The 26,989-nt window shown below is 41.3% G+C and overlaps 1 protein-coding gene across 1 annotated transcript in view; it reads right to left on the bottom strand.

Annotated features, from left to right (window-relative positions):
* pgm2 (phosphoglucomutase 2) overlaps positions 1-18,908 on the bottom strand; it is a 73,914-nt gene extending 55,006 nt beyond the window's left edge. The window contains exons 1-5 of the mRNA XM_068036978.1: positions 18,718-18,908; positions 10,873-11,040; positions 8,826-8,932; positions 7,118-7,202; positions 2,495-2,578 (exon numbers count right to left, since the gene is read on the bottom strand). Of these exons, the coding sequence (XP_067893079.1) occupies positions 2,495-2,578; positions 7,118-7,202; positions 8,826-8,932; positions 10,873-11,040; positions 18,718-18,774 (501 nt within the window). The 5' untranslated portion in view covers positions 18,775-18,908. The remainder of the gene's footprint in view (positions 1-2,494; positions 2,579-7,117; positions 7,203-8,825; positions 8,933-10,872; positions 11,041-18,717) is intronic.
* Between the last annotated feature and the right edge of the window lie 8,081 nt (positions 18,909-26,989).

Below are 26,989 nucleotides of genomic sequence, written 5' to 3' on the forward strand. Positions count from 1 at the left end.
TTGTAGGTTTGTTCAATTTATTAGAAGGAAAGGGAAGAATGAAAGCAGAGGGAAGGTTAGGAAAACATCAGGATTTTGAATTTTAAAAATCAGCTGTATCTTTTTAAGTATTCATTGAATTTGGAAAAATAAACGCACCTTAAATTCCCCAACTCAGATAACTGTCCTAATTACAGGAGAAATTTCATACAGAATTTCAATAAAATTTAACATGAAAATACACTCACTTACAAGGAATTCTCAATGCCAGTTAAAGTAGCCATTGTTTACAAATAGGAAATTAAACAGCACTGAAATGATCTTGAGATATTACTCTATTGTCTGTTGCTCTAACCAAGATATTGAAGAAGAATTGATCAGTTTCCCCCTCCGTTCTCAGCTGGACGTAAAAGATCATGGCCTGGATATTCCATTTGGGGTCAGGACCAAATATGGGTCCCAACTCCGCACCTGCAGGAATAGTCATCCGACACAATTTTTGTCAGATTGGCCAATTAATGGCTAGTGGACACGCTTGCTGTCCTTGCTCCCAACGCTGGAGGGCCAATTTGAGAAGGCATATACCATGCTTTCCTTTATTAGCTGAGGCATAGAATATAAGGGCAGGGAGGTTATGCTAGAACTATATACATGACTAGTTAGTCCATAGCTTGAGTACTGCATACAATTCTGGTCACCATATTACAGGAAAGATGTGATTGCACTGGAGAGAGTATAGAGGAGATTTATGAGGATGTTGCCATGACTGGAAAATTTTGGCTACAAGGAAAGACTGGATAGGCCGGCTTTGTTTCGTGGAACAGAGGAGGCTGAGGGGTGAATTAATTGAGATGTATATAATTATGAGGGGCCTAGATAAAAGGGACGACCTATTTACCTTAGCAAAGGGGTCAAAACCAGAGGGCATAGATTTAAAGTTACTGGTAGAAGGATTAGAGGGTAAATGAGGAAACAATTTTTCACCCAGAGAATGGTAGGGACTGGAACTCATTGCCTGAAAGGGTGGTAGAGGCACAGTCTTTCACCATATTTAAAATATACTTGGATGTCTACTTGAAGAGCCATGACTTGCAAGGCTACAGAATTAGTACAGAAAGGTGGAATCAGGATGGGTAGCTCTTTGTTGACCAGTACAGACACAATTAGCTGCATTTTAAGACTCCGCTGCCAAAATAGGCAATGGGCGGAAAAAAATGCGTCCCACACGCACGGGGACTACAGTGCAGAGCCCCGCTATTTCAAACGTGACGGCTCATTAGCACAGCCGCATCGCACGCCCCACGTGATGACGTGGAGGGGCATGCGAGCTGTCGCCAGCATCCAGCATCAACACATAGGCGCTGGCGCCATTTTTAAAGGGCTTACAGCCCTGAATGTGGATTTAAAATTTAAAGGTACATTGGAAGTTAATTTTGTAAAGGATGAATAAGTTTTCCATGCCCTCTCCCATCCACCCCCCGCCCCCACCCCACCCCCCCGCAATGGCATTGCACATCATTCCTGCCCGTTTCCCCGCGCCCGAAATACCTAATGTGAAAATTTGAACTTCCCTCCAGCCCTCCCTGCACCCTGCCCCAAAGTTCGAAACCTTTGTTCTTTAACCCTTCCCATCACCCACTCCCGACCAATCTGAGGCATGGTAACCCCACTCCACTGAGAGAAACACCTCCTCCCCACTACCCGCAGGTGTCGCGCCACGTTTCCCCGAACGGGGATTTGAAGGCGCAGCATTGCCGTCCCCCAGAATAAAGATTGCACCATGCTGCCTGAATTGCTGCAGCCTGCCATGTATGCATTAACATATTTTAATGCAGGTCCCATTGCTGAACGGTGGGGCGGCTGCCATCGAGATCGGTACAGGGCCTGCCACCATTGGGGTCGGTGGCGGGACTCCTCCGTTGCAATCTTCATTGCCTCCTGACCCCCGGCATCGCTCCCAGCAGAGGAGAGGCTTTAAAATCCAGCCCAATAGGCTGAATGGCCTCCTTCTGTGTCATAAATTTTCTATGAATGCCGTTGCACGTTAATCAGTGTACATACTCAGTGTTTAGTTTTAGAGATACAGCACTGAAACAGGCCCTTCGGCCCACCGAGTCTGTGCCGACCATCAACCACCCATTTATACTAATCCTACACTAATTCCATATTCCTGCCACATCCCCACCTGTCCCTATATTTCCCTACCACCTACCTATACCAGGGGCAATTGCTAATGGCCAATTTACCCATCAACCTGCAAGTCTTTGGCATGTGGGAGGAAACCGGAGCACCCGGAGGAAACCCACGCAGACACAGGGAGAACTTGCAAACTCCACACAGGCAAGTACCCGGAATTGAACCCGGGTCCCTGGAGCTGTGAGGCTGCGGTGCTAACCACTGCGCCACTGTGCCGCAAAGTGAAAAGAGGAAAACTGAATTGGTTTTTCAACTAACACTACCTATGAAGTTGGGTTAAATAACAGTCAATTGTACTGTGTAAAGATTGCATGATTACCTTATAACCATTATCTTGCTTGGGGTTGTGAGATGCTGTTACCATGATTCCTGCACACAATTTCAGCTCGGACACAGTAAACGGCTACGAAGACAAGAAGTTGAACAGTTACATTTAAGAAACAGTTTAAACTATGTGCTTATTAATTACAAACTATAAATTGGACAATCATTCAATGCAAATAATCAAATAGCAAGAACAAATCAATTGATTTAGTTCTTAAGATTCATCGCATATGGAGTTCTGTACTACTTCGAAAAAAGTGGGTCAATACAGATCTCCACATGTAGATTGATGATAAACACATATTAAATACACAGCTACAAGTGCAAATACAATTTACAAATGTCACAGTATGCTACATTATACAGTGACTTCAACATAGCAAAATGTCCCAAGGTGCTTCACAGGAGTGCAACCGAAATTTAACACTGAGCCACAAAAAGAGATATTAGGTAGTAACAATAGGGGATTTCAACTTCCTCAATATTTACTGGGATAGTCTTAGTGAAAAAAGCTTAAAGGGGGTGGAATTCTTAAAGTGCATCCAGGAGAGCTTTTTGAGCCAGCACGTAGAAAGTCCTACAAGAGAAGGAGTGGTACTGGGCCTAATCCCAGGGAATGAAGCCGGACAAGTGGTAGAAGTGTCTGGGGGATCATTTCATGGATAGTGGCCATAACTCTAAGATTTAAGGTAGTTATGGAAAAGGACAAAGTGGGACTGGAAGTAAAGGTACTGAATTGGGGGAAGGCTGATTTCAATATGATTAAACAGATTCTGGCCAAAGTGGACTGGAAGCAACTATTTGTAGGAAAGTCTACATCAGACCAGTGGGAGTCATTCAAAAACGAAATAATGAGAGTTCAGGGCCAACATGTTCCCGTAAAGGTGAAGGGAAGGACCAACAAGTCCAGGGAACCCTGGATGTCAAGGGATATAGAAGATTGGATAAGGGAAAGAAAAATGAGGCTTATGTCCGATTCAGAGCGCTGAAAACAGCAGAGGCCCTAGAAGAGTATAGAAAATGTAGGGGGGGTACTAAAAAAAAGTAATTAGGAAAGCGAAGAGTGGACATGAAAAAACACTGGTAGACAAGATAAAGGAAAATCCCAAGGCATTTTATAAGTATATTAAGGGCAAGAGGATAACCAGGGAAAGAGTAGGGCCCATTAGGGACCATAGTGGCAATTTGTGTGTGGAGCCGGAGGACATAGGTGAGGTTTTAAATAATTACTTTTCATCTGTGTTCACTATGGAGAAGGATGATGTAGGTGTAGAGATCAGGGAGGGGGATTGTGATATACTTGAACAAATTAGTATTGTAAGGGAGGAAGTATTAGCTGTTTAAGTGGGCTTAAAAGTGGATAAATCACCAGGCCCAGATCCCAGGCTGTTATGTGAGGTAAGGGAGGAGATAGCGGGGGCTCTGACACAAATTTTCAAATCCTCTCTGGCCACAAGAGAAGTACCAGAGGATGAAGGACAGCGAATGTGGTACCATTATTCAAGAAGAGTGGCAGGGATAAACCAGGTAATTACAGGCCAGTGAGTCTAATATCAGTGGTAGGGAAACTATTGGAAAAATTAATCTCCACTTGGAGAGGTAGGAATTAATCAAGGATAGTCAGCATGGCTTTGTAAGGGGGAAAGCAGTTGATGTAGTCTACATGGACTTCAGTAAGGCTTTTGATAAGGTCCCTCATGGAAGATTGGTTAAGAAGGTAAGAGACCATGAGATCCAGAGCAATTTGGCAAAGTGGATCCAAAATTGGCTTAGTGGCAGGAGGCAGAGGGTGATGGTTGAGGGTTGTTTTTGTGGGTGGAAGCCTATGACCAGTGGTGTACTGCAGGGATTGGTGCTGGGACCCTTGCTGTTTGTAGCGTACATGAATGATTTAGACATGAATATAGGAGGAATGATCAGTAAATTCGCAGGTGACACGAAAATTGGTGGTGTCGAAATAATGAGGAGGAAAGCCTTCGATTACAGGACGATATAGATGGGCTGGTAAGATGGGCGGAGCAGTGGCAAATGGAATTTAATCCTGAAGTGTGAGGAGATGCATTTTGGGAGGACTAACAAGGCAAGGGAATATACAATGGAATGGTAGGACCCTAGGAAGTACATAAGGCCAGAGAGACCTTGGCGTACTTGTCCATAGATCACTGAAGGCAGCAGCACAGGTAGATAAGGTGGTTAGGAAGGCATATGGGATACTTGCCTTTATTAGCCGAGGCATAGCATATTAGAGCAGGGAGGTTATGATGGAGCTGTATAAAACGCTAGTTAGGGCACAGCTGGAGTACTACATACAGTTCTGGGCACCACACTATAGGAAGGATGTGATTGCACTGGAGAGGGTGCAGAGGAGATTCATCAGGGTGTTGCCTGTGCTGGAGCATTTCAGTTATGAAGAGAGACTAAAAAAGCTAGGGTTGTTTTCCTTAGAACAGAGAAGGATGAAGGAGAACATGATTGAGGTATACAAAATTATAGGTTAGATAGGAAGAAACTTTTTCCCTTAGTGGAGGGGTCAATAACCATGGGCATAGATTTAAGGTAAGGGGCAGGAGGTTTAGAGGGGATTTGATGAAAAATCTTTTCACCCAGACGGTGGCTGGAATCTAGAATACACTGCCTGAAGTGGTGGTAGAGGTAAGAACCCTCACAACATTTAAGAAGTATTTAGATGAGCACTTGAAACGCCATACATACGAGGCTATGGGCCAAGTGCTGGAAAATGGGACTAGAATAGTTAGGTGCTTGATGGCCGGCATAGACACAATGGGCCGAAGGGCCTGTTTTTGTGCTGTATGACTCTATGATGTCATCAGACTCAATCGACATATGTAAAGAAGGTTCCCACTACCTTCCTACAGGTGTCCCACTTGCCTCCACAAGAGAAGATTATTAGGATAGCGCAGGAAGGCAACTGGATTAGAAGTAGGTATGTTACTGGTTTCCGTGTAACTGCGGTCATTAAAATTGAGGCCAATCCACCCACTAAACAAGAAAGTGTGGGCCAAAAGGATGAAGTGAATGCTTCTAAGTTATATGGATGTGTCAAAATTTCCTCTAACTGAAAATCAGGGGAAAAGAGATATAATTTTTTTCAGCTGCCTGCATCAACTCCACTCTCTTGCCACCAAACTTTGAACCCCAAGAAGAAAACATGATTGGTTAGCCTGGTCCTCTCAAGGACTTAAGCAAACATAAGCCCTGTGGGCTGCTCTGCTATATCCAATCCTCTATGTGCATCAATGAACAATCCAGAGGAACGAACTGCTGTTCTGCATTTAGTCCAAGAATCAGATTTTTCTCACTTTGTTTCAAAAAATAATTTCCTTCATCCAGGAACTTGGGAATAGTCATAAGGAGAATGTATTAGAAGTTTTCTGCAATCATCTACTTGATCATAAAAAAAATTGATTATCTTTAAAGGAAGCTTCATAAATTTACTTTATAGATGTGGTCGGAAGCACAAGACTTTTAATATATTTGTGAAGCAAATACCCTGGGCTGGATGTTTGGGCCCTATCAAGGGTACCAATGGAAAAATTTGCAATAGCTACCAAACAAATTGCTTAACATGAGTTTCCAAATAGATGCAAAAAAAGAACTCCGGAAAATTCCTTTCCTACCCACTCAGGCAATTGAAACCATTCTAGGAGATAACATTGACCATGCACAAGAAAAACAACATTCTTGAATGAGTTTTTTTAGCAAGAGACTGTCCCCTTGTATAAAATCAGTAATTCAGTACCAAAGATTTTTTTTAAATTGAAAAACCAAGATGAAGGGCCAACAGCATATTGCAGGGCACCATTTTGTGCGTGCAGACTGATTAATGCCCGTGTGGGCTATTACACTAATACTGAGTATTACTATCCAAAGTGTCAACGCATATTTAAATCAAAGTTTAGCAGGCCCGCAGTGATTGGCTTGGAGACTTAAACAGGCCTCCTAAAGCATGCTTCCCAGAATGGAATGGTACTCGGGTACATTAAAAAAAAATAGTTTCTGAAATTAAATCTTACCAACCTGGAGCTCAAAGTCTCTGCTAAATTTCTGCATTAATTTGGTAGGAAACAAATAAATTGACAATGCTGATAGACGGTAGGTAAGTCATAGAGTTATACAGTGCAGAAACAGGCCCTTCGGCCCATTGTGTCCGTGCTGGCCATCAAGTAAATAGTAGAAAAGTAACATGAGTTTTAGTGCAAGGAATTCAAGGTTAATGTGTTGAATAAGCAAAACTTTAATAGAACTGAAAATTCAGAGAACTAACATATTATACTAAATCAATGTAGAATTCATTTCAACTGAGAATTCAGATTTCTTCAGGATTTTGTATGAGGTGGAGAGGAAAAATGCTTATGATGCAAACATTTAAAGCATTTGCCCTGACAGGACAATAGCAAGTTTCTATTTGTATGTTAATTTGAACAACTAAGTAAAAATTAAATTTGTTACCAAGAAAAGAGCTAGAAAAAGCATTTTCAAGTTTCTATAGCATTTTTTCGAACTACACACGTCCAGAAACAAGTCAGTAGTATCACACGTACAAGATATTGAAGAAGCACTTTACAAAGGTCACATGTATCGAAGAGTTAACACATACCACTAATGGGGTTGGTACAATCCGAGAGAAGAGATACACAGGAATTCCCTGACTAACCAGGACAGTGGCGGCAAATTGGGCAAATCTGCAAGTCACAGAAATAGGTTAACTCTAAAATTTATCTTAAGAAGCAAAACATAAACTTTAGATTTATGCTTATCTTTAATTAGAAGTTTTTAAACCCTTCTTTCAAGTGCTATTGTCGACATGTAAACTTGCCACTTTGTACCAACATACAAAATCCTTTCAAAACAGAAGTAATTTTACACATCATGGAAATTTTTTCTGGCAAACAATTTAAAAGGAATCAAAAAGCATAATTTACTGACATGAGCATGTTATAGTGATACATCTTTACTGAAGCCAAATCCTATTTAATTTCATCCCATTATGGCGCCATACAAAATTGGATCAGTTTAACAATTGACTGAATTGGATGGGGAACATAATTTACAACTTTCTTTTCACAATAGTCAAATAAGTGAGAAAAGCAGAAACTTGAACTAGATAATAAACACTACGAATTATCTTTCAGATTCTTTAAAAGATGCATATAAAAGTACAGGGTTCGAGTTTCCGCTTTGAACACAATCGGCAATCCAGACGCAAATTGCACTAGTTTTCCGAAGTGAAGTCCAAGTTTGTGCTCAAACTCATTTGCATAATCAAAAACATAAAATCTTCCATCTAACAGCACAATTGGGCAGCATTTTTAAAATTATTTATTCTCTCTTCCCCCCCCTTGCCCCATTGCATTTAAAGATATTCCAATATATTTAAGAGTGGTAACCTGGTACAGTTTTAATAATACAGCTGAAAATATGTAAATCACCTGTGAGTTACCCCTTTTTAAAAATGGAAAATAACTATAAACTATACAGAATCATTTACCAGTTTCACTGATACTAGTTGGTTTTAGTCAATGAAAAAAATTTAATATTTAAAAACTTTTAAAAAGGTGCCCATATACCTAAAGGAAAAGCTTAATTTTAAAAGCTTTCTCGAGGGGCCACAAACAGGCACAATGTGAAAACTCTGCATGGTGATTAATTCCATCTGGAGCATGGCCAATTTTGTGAGCAGGACCAGCTTCTAGCATGATATATTTTAAACCAGTGCAAAAGATTGCAGAAATTCAACTTGCGCTTAAAATTCCAAGATCTTTTGCACTGGTGAGGCCAGTTTCAGGCAAACCTCATGGAAATGCTACCCATAAAGTCTAGACCAAATAAAATCATAATGTGGCTCAGTGCATGCTGAGATTTCATGTTCCAGCCTGTTCAGTGATGAAATCTAATCTTTCACTTCAACCTAATAAAAATATACATTTCAGGGTATTACACGCAGCAGAGGGTTTCTTAGAATTGAAAAGCCATTTCTTGTACACTTTGACTTGAAAAAAATTATCTACATGACATCCAGAAAAATGAAGTCATCATATTAGGTAGCCGTAGTATATTTGCTAATCTTCAACTCAGAAGTAGATTTTATAAATAATGACTTGAAATTAAATTGTAAGTCTACTCATTTATTAGTAGTGCTGTTAGTAAAATAAACATCCTTTACTAGTGTGCAGCTCAAGCAACATAAAATATATTCGCAATATTGTGTGTTTTCTGTATAGTGACAATTCCACCAAGACTTAAAAAGCTTTTAAAAATCAAATTGCTTATTGGTTTCCTTTCCCTCAGCTAAATTCAAACTTCACCTTTGGCTGCTGCTTCCACTGGGAGGGTGAGCACGTGCATCAAACCCAATCACTACACCTCTGTCTTTTACATCTGAAAACGATTTTTCCAGATACCTACACAAGCCCTGAAGAAGCAAAAAAAAATTATAATTAAAACCAAATCATTTCTTTCAAGTTCACTTTTAGAAAAAAAATCTTAACAGGCTTAGGGATCATTTAAATTCTTAGGATTGGGTTCATTTTGGGCAGGGGAAAGAATGTGTTCCAATAGGTCTCCAGGATTCAGTATTTAAGTTTAGTTTTCTTTTTGAAGATGATGCATTCTAGTGTATGGCTATTAAAAATTAGTGCCACATGCAATATGTTCAATTCAATTTGAAGAATAGAGAGATGGTATAATACATTCTTGGCAATATTTAAGAACTTAAAAAACTTTAGTCACAGTTGAAGTTTATTACCATACCCTTCAACTTCAGTGCAGTGCTGCACTGCACAAATTTAATAACTCACCTTGGTTTTTCTGTAAGAGGCTTAAAATGAAATCAACTCTAATTCTGCCTCTCAATGTATTTACCCCATAGTTTATTGTTGCCATAATCAGAACACTCTACTCACTCGACACTGTTTACCTATTGTAATTTTTACTCCTCCTCCTCTCTCCTATATCTGTATGTCTCCTCTTTTCAGTTGCCTGGTAAATCTCCCAGGGTCACCCTTGTTACGATCAGGTGAGGTGGGGTCCCAAGGCTCTCCTCTTGTCTTTTCCTTGTTTGACCGCAACAGGGTTTATTCATTTTAAAAACACTGGAAGTGCTTACCACTTCAATGAGTGTTTAACCTTTTACCTTTGTTCTGAGCACAAAAGAACCAATCGGACAGGTTTTCTTGAGTTTAAAACAAGAAAGAGGTGAGTTTATCGGACTTAACCAAAAACCCAATCTAAATAAAATAATAAACTACGCCACACTGTCAGTCACACACACATAAAAATAGGGTACAGACTGATGAGCGGCTGAAATAAACTCTGTTCCTTGCCAGGATACCAGATGGTATATTTGGAAACATGTAAGCTGTTTCACAATTTAGAGAAAAGGGATATCCAAAATATACTACTTCTTGCCCAACAAACTGACAAACTAACTGATAGCAAAACTGCATTCGTGGAAGTTGTTACAACCGACCGCTCCTATCAAAGCCCCCAATCAAAATATATGATTCTGATTGGTCCCACCACAACGCACTGTTAATTCAATCCCATTGTTCCACAGATCGGCTAACATATCATTTAAAAACTTTCCAAATTAAAGAAAGACCCACTAAATTGTACCATCTAGTAACCCCCGAATGAGGCTAACCAAACCAGGTGTCTTTAAATCAGCAAATTAATTATTTAATTAACAGAACTAAATTCTTAAACACTATGAACATTTAAAAATAGAAAAATTAGAGTCCTTGCAAATTTATAGTCCAATGTTGTTCAAAGTCCTCGCAGAATGTTGTTTGAAGTCCAGCGAATTTCAACAATTAATGACTTGCAAACACTTTCAACAGAATCAATCTGACTTTAGAGTTTTTGAGGGATAAAAGATTGTCACAGTCCAACTTCTTTTTCTTCAATTTAAATTACCAGAGATCTCTGTCTTGGCTTGACTTTTTAGAATTGAGAGATAATAATTAAACAAACAAAAATCCTATTTCCTTCAGTTTAAATAGTTGAGAGCTTTTTTCAGTGCTGACACCACAGCTGACTGTGTATTCAAAGAGTCTTACTAAGTGCCAGTTCAAACTGAATTGTAACAAATGTATCGCATCAGGCTCACTCCCAGTGGCTGTTTCCATGGCATCAAGAATGCACCCTTTGAATCGCAGTCTACAAATGGCTGTTTCTAAGGCAATGAAAATGCACCTTCCTTTCACTCCTGAGGCTTGCCGGCTCTTAAAGCCATACTGATCCGTTGCGAGCCTTAAAGGCAAACCGCATATTCTGAATAAAAACTACAGGACTATGACAAAGTATATAGTTCAATTAATCAGTTTTCTGAACCACACTCACTCATCAACTTACCTGTGTTGTCTGAATAATTGTAAGGACATTCATTTGAGAAAATCCTGGTCCCATGGTTGACCGTATCCCTGCCGTTCCAAACTTCATCCTTGACCCAAAGCATTCTCGCAGCCTTTCAATGTTCCCATCACAATTCAGCTGCCTGACTTCTGCTAATGTCTTTGGATTCTAGAAAAGCAAAGATTAAAATTTCAAAAACTTGTTAGGTTAAATATCAAATTATACTTTTCAACTCATTATAAATCAGCTGTCACATTCTTGTGATTAGAAAATATAATATGGGAATTCTAGATAAAAAAAGTTTCCTCACAAATCAAGCTTCTAGGGCAAGAATCAATGGATTGGTATCAGTAAGAACCAGTCACATCACAAAACACTCACCATGACTGAATCTACCTCCACCACCCTTTCAGGAAGTGCATTCCAGATGCTAACCACTCGCTGCATAAAAAAATATTTTCTCAGGTCGCCTTTGGTTCTTTTGCCAATCACCTTAAAATGTGTCCTCCAGTTCTTGATCTTCTCATCAATGGGAACAGTTTTTGACTGTCTACTCTGTCTGGACCTGTCATGATTTCAATACCTCTATAAAATCTTTTCTCTGCCTTCTCTGGCGAGTAACCCGAGCTCTTCAATTTGTCCACGTAGCTGAAGTCCCTCATCCCTGGAATCATTCTCATAAATCTTTTCTGCACCCCCTCTAAAGCCTTCAAATCCTTCCTAAAGTGCACTGCCCAGAATTGGACTCATTACTCCAGGTGAGGCTGAACCAGTGTCCATCATAACTTGCTTGCTTTTGTATTCTATGTCCCTATATAAAAAGCCCAGAATCCCATAAGTCTTTTTAACAACTTTCTTAACCTTGCCCTGCCACCTTCAATGATTTGTGCACAGATACCCCTAGGTCTCTCTGTTCCTGCATCCACTTTAGAATTGTGCCCTTTAGATTATATTGCCTCCTTGTTCTTCCTACCAAAATGTATCACTTCAAGCTTCTTTGCATTAAATTTCATCTGCCACATGTCCACCCATTCCACCAATCTCTGCATGTCCTCTTGAATTCTATCATCATCCCCTTTACAGTTCACTATGCTTCCAAAGTTTGTCTCATCTGCAAATTTTGAAATTGTGCCCCGCACATCCAAGGCCAAGTCGTTAATATATGCCAGGAAAAGCAGTGGTCCAAGCATCAATTGTGTACCTTCCTCCAGTCTAAAAAACAATCATTTACCACTATTCTGTTTCCTGTTACTTTGCAAATTTTGTATCCATGCTGTCACTGTTCCTTTTATTCCACAGGCTTCAACTTTGCTGACAAGTCTATTATGTAGCACTTTATCAAACGCCTTTGGAAGTCCACGTACACATCAACCCCATTACCCTTATCAAAAAACTCAATCAAGCTAATTAAACACCTTTAACAAACCCATGGTGACTTTCCTTAATTAATCCACAGTCATCCATGTGACTGTTAATTTTATCAAGGATTATCGTTTCTAAAAGCTTTCCCACCATTGAGGTTAAACTGACTAGCCTGTAGTTCCTGGGTTTATCCTTACACCCTTTTTTTGAATAAGGATGCAACATTTGCAATTTTCCAGTCCTCTGGCACCATCCCTGTATCTAAGGATTGCATTGCAACCAATGATAACATGCATATTGTGATGAAAACCCCACATGCCAAACGGAAAATATTAATTTCATCGAGTAGAACTTTGCCTGAAACTTTTACTGGACTTCAGAACTACAATTTCAACAAAAGGTACTGAGACTACTGAACTGTATTTCAATTCCATTTATTATGAACTCTACTCCAACCTCCCAACTTGGTTTTTCCCTCTGTAAACTATTTGTGTGTGTGTGGCTTGTGTAAATATGGGCATGGATGCATAGCGTATTTTAGTAATTTTAACCGGTTTAGAGTGATAAGGATAATAAACTTACATCTTTCTTGTTTAAACTCAAGAAAACCAGTGTGATTGGTTCATTTGCAATTATATTAGAGGAACAGGAGCAAGTGCTCACTGAGGTGGTAAGTTAAATCATTGTGTTAAACAAGGATAAACCCTGTTGCAGTCAAACCAGAGAAGGGGCGAAAGGGGAGCCTGAGACTCCTTCATCACCTAGTCGTAACAATATCTTTAATTTAGAGTACAAAACACAGAAAAGGGGCATTTAATTATCATCTCAATGTAATTATTTCAGTAAAATACCTTTTTGTATTCAATGTTTTTGTAATGACAAAGATTTCCAATGTTCTATACCTTACTGACATAATTTGAATAGTTCCATAAACAAGGACAGTAGATTGTAACACTATCAGGTGAGGAAAGGGTCAAAGGGCTCCCCTGTTGTCCCTCTCCTTGCTTGACTGCAACAAAGTTTGTTTTTGTTTAAAGTGAATGTACTTGCCAATTTATTAAGTGTTTCACCATTTACATGCTATGACCATAAAAGAACCAATCGGACAGATTTCTTGAGATTAACAAAGAAAGAGATTAGTTTTATTGTACTTGTAAAATAATAAAATATTCTCCACCCTTTCACACAGGCACACACACACATAAATAGGTTACAGAGTGGGGAAGGATAGATTGGTCAGATTAGAGTCCAGAGCAATAAAAAGGGGTATACAGTCTGTGGAGTTTGATGACTCGGTTGGCTTCCAGCTGAACTCTGTGGTCCTGAGGTTTCTGGGTTGTAGATGTGGCCAGCAGGTTCGGTGGCCCTCCAGGAAACAGTGATGTGGATGAGTTCCTTCACAGGGTCTCTGTCTGCCGCAGTGATTAGCTTCGGTGGTTACAGTCAGCAGGCAGGGTTTGAAATTTGCCAGGTGAACTGGAGGGAGACAGAGAAACAACCCACTTGGTCTCTTCTGATTAGCATCCAGTTGCTTGTCTGCTGCAGAGAGAGAAAACCTAGCTTAAAACACACAGATAGTGCACCTGTCACATGATGGCTGTGTGTATTTCCTCTTGCAACTTAATTAGTTAATTTCTAGGAATTATCTTCTCTCAATCAGGTTCCCATTGTTCAACTGATTACCCTTGAGTGGTTCATCTCCACCAGTTTAATGTCCCAAGTGTTTGCCTTTAAATGTCTTGTTAATGGTGACTGGCCAACAGATGCACTCCAAACTTCCTAAGTCGTTGTTCTGGAGGGGACTGGGCAGACAATTCAACTCCCTCTCAATGCACTGGAATGTAGGGGTTTTCAACGCAGATTTTGGTGGCAATTTTAGCTGCTCGCAGTCACCTTTTTTAGAATTTTAATTCAGGTTTCCAGCTGATGGATTAAAAAAAAATCATTTGGCAGTGCCTGTGCAGAATTAAATGTGACAACAGAAGCATTTCATTACAAGGTTATAAAATAAAAAAAAAGTGTACACTCACATTTATCCTCAAACACTCACTTCTCAATTTCACACTGCCATAGTTATGCTCTGGTTTAGTTTTCATCTGGGATGATTCTGTGTTGATTTAGACTCTGGATAAGGGATAGGCTATCATATTGTTTTTTTCTGCAATGTGGGTAATCTTTAAGTGGTAAGGTTGCAAAAGCAGGCTTCTCCACAAAGGTGATTGATATAGACTATGGTCTCCCTTTATCCATTTTCAACATATATCTCAAAGCGCTTGACCGCCAGCGACAGTCCCAGAGCTTCCTTTTCCACAATGGAGAATCTCTTTTGGTGCGGTTTAATTTTTTGGAGAAGTACCCAACTGATCTCTCAATGCCTGACTCATCATTTTGGAGCAGGATGGCACCTACCCCAAGGTCACTACAATCGTCTGCCACTTTATATGGTTTATTAAAGTTTAGAGCTGCCAGCACCAGTTCATTGGTTAAGATGGCTTTCAGCCCCTCAAAAGTTGTTTGGCACTCCCCTGACCAAACTACCTTAGCTCATTTCTATTGTGAATTTGTCAGTGGGGCAGATAAAGTGCTGAAGTTTGGGGCGAACTTGCGGCAAAACCTACATATCCCCAAAAATCGCATTATTTCCTGTTTGGTCGTGAGGATGGGAAAATCCATCAGTGCCTGTACCTTTGCTGCTCTGAGCAGCGCTTGCCCCTGACCCACAACATGCCCTAGGTAAGTTACTTCAGCTTTAGCGAACTCGCTCTTTGCAAGATTTACTTCTAGGTCAGCCAACTGTAACCTTCGGAAGAGGGCTTCTATCTGGTCTAGGTGATTCCACCAGTGTCACTGTACATTAACAGATCACCCAAGTACACTACACAGTTGGATAGGCCAGCCACTACCTGGTTCATCAGCCTTTGAAAAATAGCTGGGGCATTCCTTAATCCAAAATGCATTACTCAGCACTGGAATAAGCTGTCTGGGATGACAAAAGCCGAGATCTCTTTAGCTCGGGGTGTTACGGGAATCTGCGAGTATCTCCTTTTAACAAGTCTATCTTGGTTAAGTAAGTGGCTTTTCCTACTCTATCAATACAGTCTTCCAGGTGGGGAATTGGGTAGGAGTCAGATTTGGTCACTGCATTAACCTTCCTGTAATCAATGCAGAGCCTCATTGAGCCATCAGACTTGGGCACCAGCACAACTGGGGATCTCCAACTGTTTTGACTGGGCTCAATCAGCTTGTGCTCCAGCAAGTACTGAATTTCCTCCCAAACCTGGGTTAGTTTCCTATGACCTAAGCAGCAGGGATCTCTCCTAGATCCACATCATGTAGGGTTAGGGATGTGCACCCTGGTTTGTCCCTGCACATTTCTTTAAATGCTGTGAGCAGCCTTGTTAGGGCTCCTCTCTGTTTTGCATTTAAATAGGAGAGTGTGGTGTCTAATTTCCCTAACATTTTGGTGTTAGCTAACTGGATGGTAGGGGGTTCATTTTGGGAATCCTCCAAGCCTCCCTCTAACTCATCATCACTGTCCCTTTCTTCGTCCTCCCTCCTGACTGTCTGACAGACCCGTGCTTGTTTGTCCCCTTCCCAGCTGTGATGCTGCTTTAACATGTTGATGTGGCACAGCCTTTGCATTTTCCTACAGTCAATTAAATAATTCACCTTGCCAGTTCTCTTTACTATTCTGTATGGGCCACTGAACCAGGCTTTCAATGGTTCACCCTATATTGGTAGTAGCACTAACACATGGTCTCTGGGCCGAAACGTTCCGGCCTTGGCCTTCCTGACATCTTTGCTGTAAATTTTATAGGCATGTTGTCTGGTCCAGCCATCCATATCTGTCTAAAATAACTTAAGCATTCAGACTAGCTGCAAACACCCCCCTCTAGCGCCACAAGTCACCCTCAACATGTGTGCTAACCTAATACTAAAAATGTGGAAGTATCCAAACTTTACACAACCCTCTCAGTTTTATACTTGATGCTCCAACAATATAACCTAACATTTCATTTACTTTTCCTGCAGCCATCTCACACTATTTGCACACTTTAAATGGACATCGACTATTACCCCTCAGCTCTCCTTGTCAATCATTGCCTTCAACAGATACCTTTGCATGTTACCAACATAGCTGAAGTTTCCAAACATTAAATGCATGACATTAAATGGACATTTGTCACACAGAGCCAATTTTCATAACTTGCCTATATCAGCACGCAACCTATTAACTGGGCCCGAATTCGTCTATGTATATTTTCTTATAAATGAATGCAAGAATAGTTCCATTAATGCACTACATAACCTAAATTTAGCAATGAAAATGATAAACAGAAATAGCACTAGAAAAGTATTGTGGAACATAATTTGTGACCAGCCCCCATTCATTACAACATGCTGCTTATGAGATTTTAAGCAATTACCTAATCAGCGTAATAAATGTCATATGATCCCATATGATTTGTGTTAACCCTGTAGCTGTCTATATGGTATATAAAAAGAATATTCTGGAAATACTCAGCAGGTCAAGCAGAACTTTATGCTACTTGGTTGAACACTTTTTGGGAATAAAGATATACAACAGAATCACCATTATCCATTGTTCCAGTTTCTTTTTCAAAAGAACTCAATTAGGCTAATAACAAGATCTATCTGACTTCCTGAAGCCAAGATGAAACTCTCCAGTACCTCCAAACTTTCAATGATCATAAATCACATCATGTATTTATTTCCAGCAGTTTGCCGACAACTGACATCAAACTCACAAGCCTTCAAGATAAAATTATTGAACATTTAGAAAGATATGGGCTAATCAAGCAATACTAGCATGAATCAGCTGAAGACAAGTCATGTTTGACAAATCTAACAGAATGCTGTGTCGTGTTTAATTGAAGCAGATGTAGTATGTGGTATGTATTTTCAAACAATGTATGAGAAGGTGGCATCATGGATAGAAAATTGGTGGGCAAATATGGAACTAGGTTCAGGTAAATAAGTGGGCACTTATCAGATCTGAAAAGGACTGGTGTTGTTTCATTCCATGGATCAGTGGTTGGGCCGCGAACATCTGTTTCAAGAATTATAGCTGATGATAGGTATTTGGGTAGAGTGAATACAAAATCAAATTTGCTGATGACAAAATAGATTAGGCATACAGACTAAAAAAGATTTCAGGGAGACCAAGACAAGTTAGCAGAACAGGAAAGCAGATAGCAGGTGCAATTTAGTAAAAATAATAAAGCAGTCTGTGCCCACATGCGGCAAGGCCTGGACAACATTAAAATTTGGGCTGATAAATGGCAAGCAACATTTACACCACACCAGTCAATGACCATCACCCAACAAGAGAAAATCAAACCATATCCCATTGACATTTGATCACATTACTATGACTGAATTCCCCAACATGAATATTCTAAGGGTCACCATTGATCAGAAACTTAAATGGACCAGCCACATAAATACTGTGGCTACAAGAGCTGGTCAGAGGCTGGGTAACTCACCTCCAGACTCCCCAGAGCTTATTCATCTACAAGGCACAAGTCAACAGTTGATGGAATACTCTCCAATTGCCTGCATGAGTGCAGCTCCAACAATACTCGACAAGTTCAACATCAGTCAGGACTGATACCCAATCCACCACCTTCAACATTCACTCCCTCCTCAACCAGCACATCGTGGCACCAGTATGTACCACCTACAAGATGCAATGCAGAAACTCACCAAGGCTCCTTCCACAGCACCTTCCAAACGTGTAACCTCTACCGTAGAAGGGCAAAGGCAACAGATGTATGGGCACATCACCACCTTCAAGTTCCTGACTTGGAACTATATTGCCATTCCTTCACTGTCGCTGGGTCAAAATCCTGGAACTCCCTTCCTAACAGCACTGTGGGTATACCTACACCACAACGACTGCAGCATTTTAAGAAGGCAGCTCACCACCACCTTCTCATGGACAATTAGGGATGAGCAATAAATGCTGGTCTTGCCAGTGATGCCCACATCCCATGAATGAATAAGCAAGGTAATACACTTTGGAGGGGGGTAAAAGTAAGGAATGAGAGTGTACACTTCATGAAAATAAAACTGAGGGCAGGGCCGTGTCCAAATACACAATTCTCTGAGAAGTGAGGTTGCGGAAAGCAAAACCCATCAAGATCGGAAATAAAAACAAGAAATGCTGGAACCACTCAGCAGGTCTGGCAGCATCTGTGGAAAGAGAAGCAGAGTTAACGTTTCGGGTCAGTGACCCTTCATCGGAGTTTCACACAACCCAATTAATTGATCTCAATTCCGAGACCGACGCTAATTGCCATCGAAAGGGGTGACAGAAACGGTGACAGTTCTCACCGAGCAAGAGCTGCAAGGTGCCCTGGTCCTGACCGAGCGCCCGGACCTGGTGCTGGAGAAGCAGCGGCTTCGTCACTCACAGGAGCCCGGGGCTGCTCCCGGCTCTGAGCCACTCGGCCTACTCACCTTATCCCATTCCAGCCACTGCAGGATCACACCATCCATGTCACTATTCGCGGCCATTCCGACACCAAAAGCAGCCAACACCCGACTACCAACTTGTCAATATCAATGCCCAACCGTCCACTAATGTTTAATCAGCGCCACAACCTCCGCCATTGACCAATCAGCATCCTAACCTTCATCACTGACCAATCAGTGCTAGCCTCTCCGCCATCTGACCAATCAGCATCCGAACCTCCACAACTGACCAATCACTGTTCGCCTTTCCGCCAATGACCAATCAGTGTCCGAATCTACACAACTGACCAATCACTGTTCGCCTCTCCACGATTAACCAATCAGCATCAGATCCTCCACCACAAACCAATCAGCGTTTGATCTTCCACTACCGACCGATCAGCCTCACCGAGCTAGAAGTCACCAGTTTCTGAATTGTTAACAAGTTATATCATATTTTAGGGGAGAATGAAATTATGTCTTTTATAACAAAGGCGCAGGAATACTAAAGGGGAGGAAATGGTGCCTTCGTTGTGCAGCAGTTTCATCAAACCCCATCTCAAATCCTAATTCGGTTTTGGGCCCCACACCTCAGGAAGGATATATTGCCCTTGGAGAAGTTTGAAGAAATTGTTAGCAAAGTATGCAAACTTGCCCGATTTTCTGATTCCCATGTGCCCATGTTGTGCTTGTCTAGTTGTTCAGAAAGTCAACCACAAAGTAATCTCCAGTTCGTGAACTTTTTTTTTTAGCTTCCAGTCAGTCATTTCCAGGGAGAAGTGAATAACTGCTCCTAAAACAAACTGTAACCCGTTCTGTGCTTTTTTTCATTCTTTCATAGGATATGAGTGTCACTGGTATTTGCTGCCTATCCCTAATTGCCCTTGAGAAGGTGGTGGTGAGCTGCCTTCTTGAACCACTGCAGTGGTGGTGTTCCCATGCATCTGCTGCCCTAGGTTGTAGAAGTTGCAGATTTAGACGGTGCTGTTAAAGGAGTTTCGAGAATTTGATTATAAAAGCACATTAATATGATAAATAGAAAAAATAAATATGATAAACATGGATTTTTATTCTGATTTGCCAGCATACATGATTTAGTTGCTTGTGAATTATCAGGCCTGCTATAGCCATAGAAATATTGAGCCAAAATGTTGACAAAATAACAGTGAGACTAATGGTATTCACTGCACGTTGCACCACATCTTCAGGCAAGGGCAGATGTTTGTTTAAACGTAAAAATAAAGCAATTGCAATCTGAGATCCACTGCTCTGCTGTTAGCTTCGCAAAAACAGCATCTCGCTGTCTGACTCACCATTCAACTGCATTGAACAGTGAACTTTCTGTGCTTACACAAACTAAACTCCCACAGAAAGTTACAGCATCTCAGGCTAAGTATCCTTTCTAATGGTGTGCTAAGTCTTACTACCAAGCAACCCCACTGCGATTGAAAATTAACTATTACAGGTAAGCAGACTCCCACTCCTCAGCTCTTTCCCCACTTCTCAGCAATTTTTTTTCTCCTTCAAGTATTTATCCAATTTCCTTCTGAACACTGCTATTGAATCTGTATCCACCAAGTTATCTGGCAATGACTGCCAAATCCTAACCACGCATTGCATAAAAAAGTTTTTCCTCATGTCGCCTCTGGGTTTTTTTGATAATCACCTTAAATTTGTGCCCTCTGGATATCAATCCTTCAGCCATGAGAAACAGATTTGTTTTATTTACTCTATCTAAACTGTTGATGATTTTAAACACCTCTATCAAATCTCCTGTTAGCCATCTTTGTTCGGGTGGATGTAAAAGATCCCATGACACTATTTGGAAGAAGAGCAAGGGAGTTAACCCTGGCATCCTGGCCAATATTTATCCCTTAATATCACAAAAACAGAGTATCTGGTCATTATCACATTACTGTTTGTGGGAGTTTGCTGTATGCAAATTGGCTGCTGCGTTTCCTCTATTACAACAGTGACTACACTTCAAAAAGTACTTCAATGGTTGTAAAGAGCTTTGAGAAGTCTGGTGGTTGTGAAAAGTGTTATATAAATGCAAGTCTTTCTTTCTTTCCAAGGAGAACAACATGAGCTTCTCCAGTCTATCCACATAACTGTAATTTCTCTTCCCTGAAACCATTGTACTAAATCTCTTCTGACCAAAGTCTTCACATCCTTCCTAAAGTGTGCTGCCCAGAATTGGGCACTATACTCCAGCAGAGGCCAAACTAGTGTTTTATATTGGTTTAGCATAACTTCCTGGTTTTGTACTCTATGCCTCTATTTATAAAGCCCACAATCTCATATGGTTTATTAGCTGCTTTGTTAATGTGTTCTGCCACCGTCAAGGATTGGTCTCTCTTCTTGTGCCCCCTTTCAAATTTTACCATTTTTCATGCATTACTTCTCCTCATTCCACCTAGCAAAATGTGTCACTTCACACTTTTCTGCTCCTACATTACAACAGTGATGACACTTCAAAGGTACTTAATTAGCTGTAAAGAACTTTGGGACATCCTGTGATACATGAAAGACACTATATAAATACAAATCTTTCTTTCGTTGAATTTCATTTGCCATGTGCCCCTGCATTCAGGCTGAATTTCTGTCTTTGCATTGGCAGAATGGGATAAATGGTCTTGCTGGAGCCTCAGCTTTTCACCATATGTATTAATGATTTGGATAAAGGAATAGAGAGTTGTATATTTAAGTTTGAAGATGCCAGTAAGTTAAGAGGCACAGTGAGTTAAGTAGATGAGAATAGAAAGTTACAAAGGGACATAGACTGTAGGTAGGTGAACCCACACCTCCTCTCTTACTCCAAACTCTAAGGTTTGGCCTGAACACATGCAGGTGAAGAAAATGGTCAAGGTGCACAACTGTTCTTTTAATACTTTATTGTAACATCAATAAACTTACAAAGATCACTATCATACTCACAAACACCACTCCCTTCTGAGCTGCACTCACAAAGTTAACCCTCGAATTGCTGCTTCTGAAAAATTGCTGCTTCTGTACTGCTGTCTGCAGCTAAAATTACTGCTATAACACATTTTTTTCTTAACTAAGAAAGAAAATCACATTCGTGACAATGATTGCTGCAAACTCTTTCCCAAATCTGTGCCTTCTTACATATTGTAATAATCTTATACATCCTGAGTTTATGAATAACCCATTAACATATGAAGATGTTTCGAAGAAAGATTCTGCCTTATCAACATCATCAGACTCGGCTCTAATGAAACAGTTCTTTGGGATTAGCATTTCCAAGAAATGTGGGGGCACACCTAGACACAGTGGTTCCAAAGCTCATAAACTTGTAAGTATTATTTACAGTTCCAATGGTTGTGACAAATCATACAAATCTTGCTTCGATGCATTTCATTGTGTGGTGTAGTTACCTCTGCCATCTATTAACTCGCATATTGAAGAAATCACTCATTGTGTCTATGTTTGGTTTTCAAGGTTTTTTTAGGTCCAGTTCCAAAGTCATGTTGGATGCTGGGAGCCAAAATTTGGCCAATTTCTGAGAATTGTCCATTACAAATGGCAGTACCTCCTTTTGGGCTTTAAAATGTTGGCTGCTTTTAAAGTTGAATGCGTTCTTGCTGAAGGACTGGCTACAAGGCAAATTGAGTGAGTGGGCAAAGCCATGATAGATGTAGTTCAATATGATGTGCGATCATCCACTTTGGATCTGAGAAAGATAAATCCTTTTTTTAGTGTAACCATAGAACCGTAGAAATATTACTGCGCAGAAGGAGACCATTCAGCCTGTCATGTCCATGCCGGTCAGAAAAAAAACTAGCCACCAAATCTAATCCCACCTTCCAACACCTGGTCCATAGCCTTGCCAGTTACAGCAATTCAGGTGCGTGTCCAGGTACCTTTTAAAAGAATTGAGGGTTTCTGCTTCCACCAATGTTTCTGGCAGCGAATTCCAAACACCACCACCCTTTGGGTGAAAAAGCTTTTCCTCATGTCCCCTCTAATTCTTCTACCAATCACCTTAAATCTGTGCCCCCTGGTAATTTACCTCTCTGCTAGGGAAACAGGTCCTTCCTGTCAACTCTATCTAGGCCCCTCATAATTCTGTATGCCTCTATTAAGTCACCCCTCAGCCTCCTCAGTTCTAAGGAAAAAACCCTAGCCTATTCAATCTTTCCTCATATCTGCAACCTTCAAGCCCTGGCAACATTCTTGTAAATCTCCTCTGTACTCTCTCCAGAGCAATTATGTCCTATCTGTAATGTGGTGACCAAAACTGTAAGCAATACTCCAACTGCGGCCTAACCACCGTTTTATACAGTTCCAGCATTACATCCCTGCTTTTGAATTCTATAGCTCGGCCAATAAAGGAAAGCATTCCATATGCCTTCTTCACCACTCTATCTACCTGTCCTGCCACCTTCAGGGACCTGTGGATATGCACTCCAAGGTCTCTCACTTCTTCTACCCCTCTCAATATCCTCCCGTTTATTGTGTATTCCCTTGCTTTGTTTGTCCTCCCCAAATGCATTACCTCACACTTTTCTGGATTGAATTCCATTTGCCACTTTTCCGCCCACTCAACCAAACCATTGATATCATTTTGGAGTCTATGGCTATCCTCTTCACTATCAACTACACGGCCAATTTTTGTGTCATCTGCAAATTTCCCAATCATGCCTCCCGTATTTAAGTCCAAATCATTACTATGTACCACAAACAGCAAAGGACCCAACACCGACCCCTGTGGCACGCCACTGGGAACAGTTTTCCATTCACAAAAACATCCGTCGATTCCTACACTTTGTTTGCTGGCCCTGAGCCAATTCTGAATCCAACCTGCCACATTCCCCTATATCCCAAGGGCTTTCATTTTACTGACCAGTCTGCCATGTGGAACCTTGTCAAATGCCTTACTAAAGTCCATGTAGACTACATCCACTGCACTTCCCTCATCAATCCTTCTTGTTCTTCCTCAAAAAACTTAATTAAGTTAGTAAGACATGACCTTCCCTTAACAAATCCATGCTGATTATCCCTGATTAATCCGTGCCTTTCTAAGTGGCAGTTTATCCTGTCCCTCAGAATAGATTCTAACCCACCACTGAGGTCAGACTGACTGGCCTATAATTAGTTGGCCTATCCCTCACACTCTTCTTAAACAATGGTATAATGTTCGCAGACCTCCAATTATCTGGTACTTTCCCTGCATCGAGTGAAGATTTGAAGATGCTCCTCAGTGCATCCGCTATTTCCTCCCTGGCTTCCTGGGCTGCAATCCATCCAACCCTGGTGATTTATGCACTTTCAAGAATGTCAGACCCTCTAGTACCTCCTCTCTCATGTTATCACCTCCAATATTTCACACTCCTCCTCTTTAACTACAATGTGTACATTAGCCCTCTCCTTTGTGAAGTCAGAGACAAAAAACTCACTAAGAACCCTGCCCATATCTTCTGCATTCACGCATAAGTTCCCTTGTTCATCTCTGATAGGCCCTACACTTTCCTTAGCTATCCTCTTGCTCTTAATGCACTGATAAGACATCTTTGGGTTTTCCTTGATTTTACCTGCCAATAATTTTGCATGTCCTCTCTTTGCTTTTCTAATTTCCTTTATTACTTCACCCCTGCACTTTCTATACTCCTCTAGGTTTTCTAAAGTATGAAGATTTTTGTGATCGTCATAAGCTTTCTTTTTCTGCTTTAACTTACCCTGTAAGCTTTTAAATAACCAGGGGACTCTACATTTTGCAGTATCACCCTTTATCTTAGTGGGGACATGCCTACATTGTGCCTGTAGTATCTCACTTTTGAATGCCTCCCACTGGTTTGCCACTAATTTTCCTTCAAGGAGCTGTATCCAGTCCACTTTCACCAGGTCACCTCTCAGTTTCTTAAAATTTGTCCTTCCCAAATTTAGAACTTTTACTCCTGTTTTATCTTTTCCCTTTTCCATGATTAAGCTAAAACTTACTGCATTATGATCATTATCTTCAAAATGATCACCCACTGTTACTTCCTCCACTTGTCCATCTTCATTACTGAAGACTAAATCTAGAATTGTGCCCCCTCTCATTGGGCTTGTTATGTGCTGGCTAAAAAAGTTCTCTTGAATGCAGTTCAAGAATTTTGTCCCCTCTGTGCCCTTCACACTGTTTGTATCCCAGTTGATATTGGGGTAGTTGAAATCCCCAACTATTATTGCCCTATAGTTTTTGCACTCAGAAATTTGCCTACGCATTTGTTCTTCTACCTCCCTCTCACTATTTGGGGGTCTGTCGTACATTCCTAGTAGTGTGGCTGCCCCTTTTTTATTGCTGAGCTCCACACATATGGCCTCATTTGGTGACTCATTTAGCATATCATCCCTCCACAAAGTTGTTATTGATTCCTTAACTAATTATGCTACAGCCCCTCCTTTTTTATCTTCCTCTCCAGCCCACCTGAAAACTCTATCCAGGGATGTTGAGTTGCCATTCTTGCCCCTCCTTAACCCAAGTTTCCGTTATAGCAACGATATCATGTTGCTATGATTCTATCTGTGCCCTCAGCTCATCGGCTTCATTTACTATACTTGCATTTAAATAAATAGCCTTTAACACTGCCAAATTCCTGTGCTGCACACTTTTTAACTTTTGCTTCTTCTGTCTTTCAGAGTCACTCGCTAATTTTCTGCCTCCTGTTCCCTGCCTTGAAATTGTCCTATCTAAGACTGAGCTCAAACTCCTATCCCCCAACAAGCTAATTTAAACCATCCCCAACAGCACTAGCAAACCTTCCTGCAAGGATATTTGTCCCAGTCCTGTTCAGGTGCAGACCATCCAGCTTGTACAGGTCCCACCTTCCCCAGAACCGGTCCCAATTCCACAGAAATCTGAAGCCCTCCTTCCTGCACCATCTCTACAGCCACGCATTCATCTGGTGTATTTTCCTATTACTATACTCACTAGCACGTGGCCTTGGGAGTAGTTTAGTTTAGTTTAGAGATACAGCACTGAAACAGGCCCTTCGGCCCACCGAGTCTGTGCCGACCATCAACCACCCATTTATACTAATCCTATATTCCTACCACATCCCCACCTCTCCCTATATTTTCCTACCACCTACCTATACTAGGGGAAATTGCTAATGGCCAATTTACCTATCAACCTGCAAGTCTTTGGCATGTGGGAGGAAACCGGAGGAAACCCACGCAGACACAGGGAGAACTTGCAAACTCCACACAGGCAGGACCCAGAATTGAACCCGGGTCGCTGGAACTGTGAGGCTGCGGTGCTTACCACTGCGCCACTGTAATCCGGAGATTACTACCTTTGAGGTCCTGCTTGCTAATCTCGTTCCTAACTCCCTAAACTCAGCCTTCAGGACCTCATCCCTCTTTCTCCCTATATTGTTGGTACCAATGTGGACCACAACCTGTGGCTGTGCACCCTGGCCCTCCAGAATGCCCTGTACCCACTCGGTGATATCCATGACCCTTGCACCAGGGAGGCAACATACCATCCTGGAATCACGTCTGCGACCACAGAAACGCCTATCTGTTCCCCTAACTATACAATCCCCTATCACTATTGCTCTCTTGTCCTTTGTCCTCCCTCCCTGCACAGCTGAGCCACCGTGGTGCTCTCATGAGAGTCATGACTCTCGCTGTACTCTCCAGAGCAACACTCAGAACTGAATACCAGTTAGAAAGTGGGACGCCCTCTGGGAGCTCTTGCACTACCTGCCTTGACCTTCTTATCTGTCGTGGGCTGCCACCCAGTCCCTCTCTGCTTGTGCTCTCTTAAGCTCTGGGGTGACTACCTCCTGAAATGTGCTATCCATGTAGTTCTCTGCCTCGCGGATGCACCACAGTGACTCCAACTCCCGCTCGAATTCCGAAACCTGGAGCTCAAGCTTCTGCAACCGGTGACACTTCCTGCAGATGTGTTTGTCAAGGACACATAGTGTGTCCACGACTTCCCACATACCACAGGAGGCACATTCCGCTTGGCCAAGCTGCCCTGCCATTACTTAGCTTTACAAACTAACTATTGCTAATGTAATCAGTGGAATAACTTACCAGTTACTCGCCAATCAGCTTCTTCCCCTGTATCGTGGAGGCTGAAAAGGCAGAAAAGAAAGGAAAGGCTGCAAAGAGCACCTCCTTCCCCTAGTCAGTAAAATCCCTCACACACAACTCACAGCCTGACTCTGTCCAAACAGCACTATTCTAATTAGATTAGATTAGATTAGAGATAGATTAGAGATACAGCACTGAAACAGGCCCTTCGGCCCACCGAGTCTGTGCC

Source organism: Heterodontus francisci, chromosome 1, assembly GCF_036365525.1.
Source record: "Heterodontus francisci isolate sHetFra1 chromosome 1, sHetFra1.hap1, whole genome shotgun sequence".
Lineage (NCBI taxonomy): Eukaryota > Metazoa > Chordata > Chondrichthyes > Heterodontiformes > Heterodontidae > Heterodontus > Heterodontus francisci.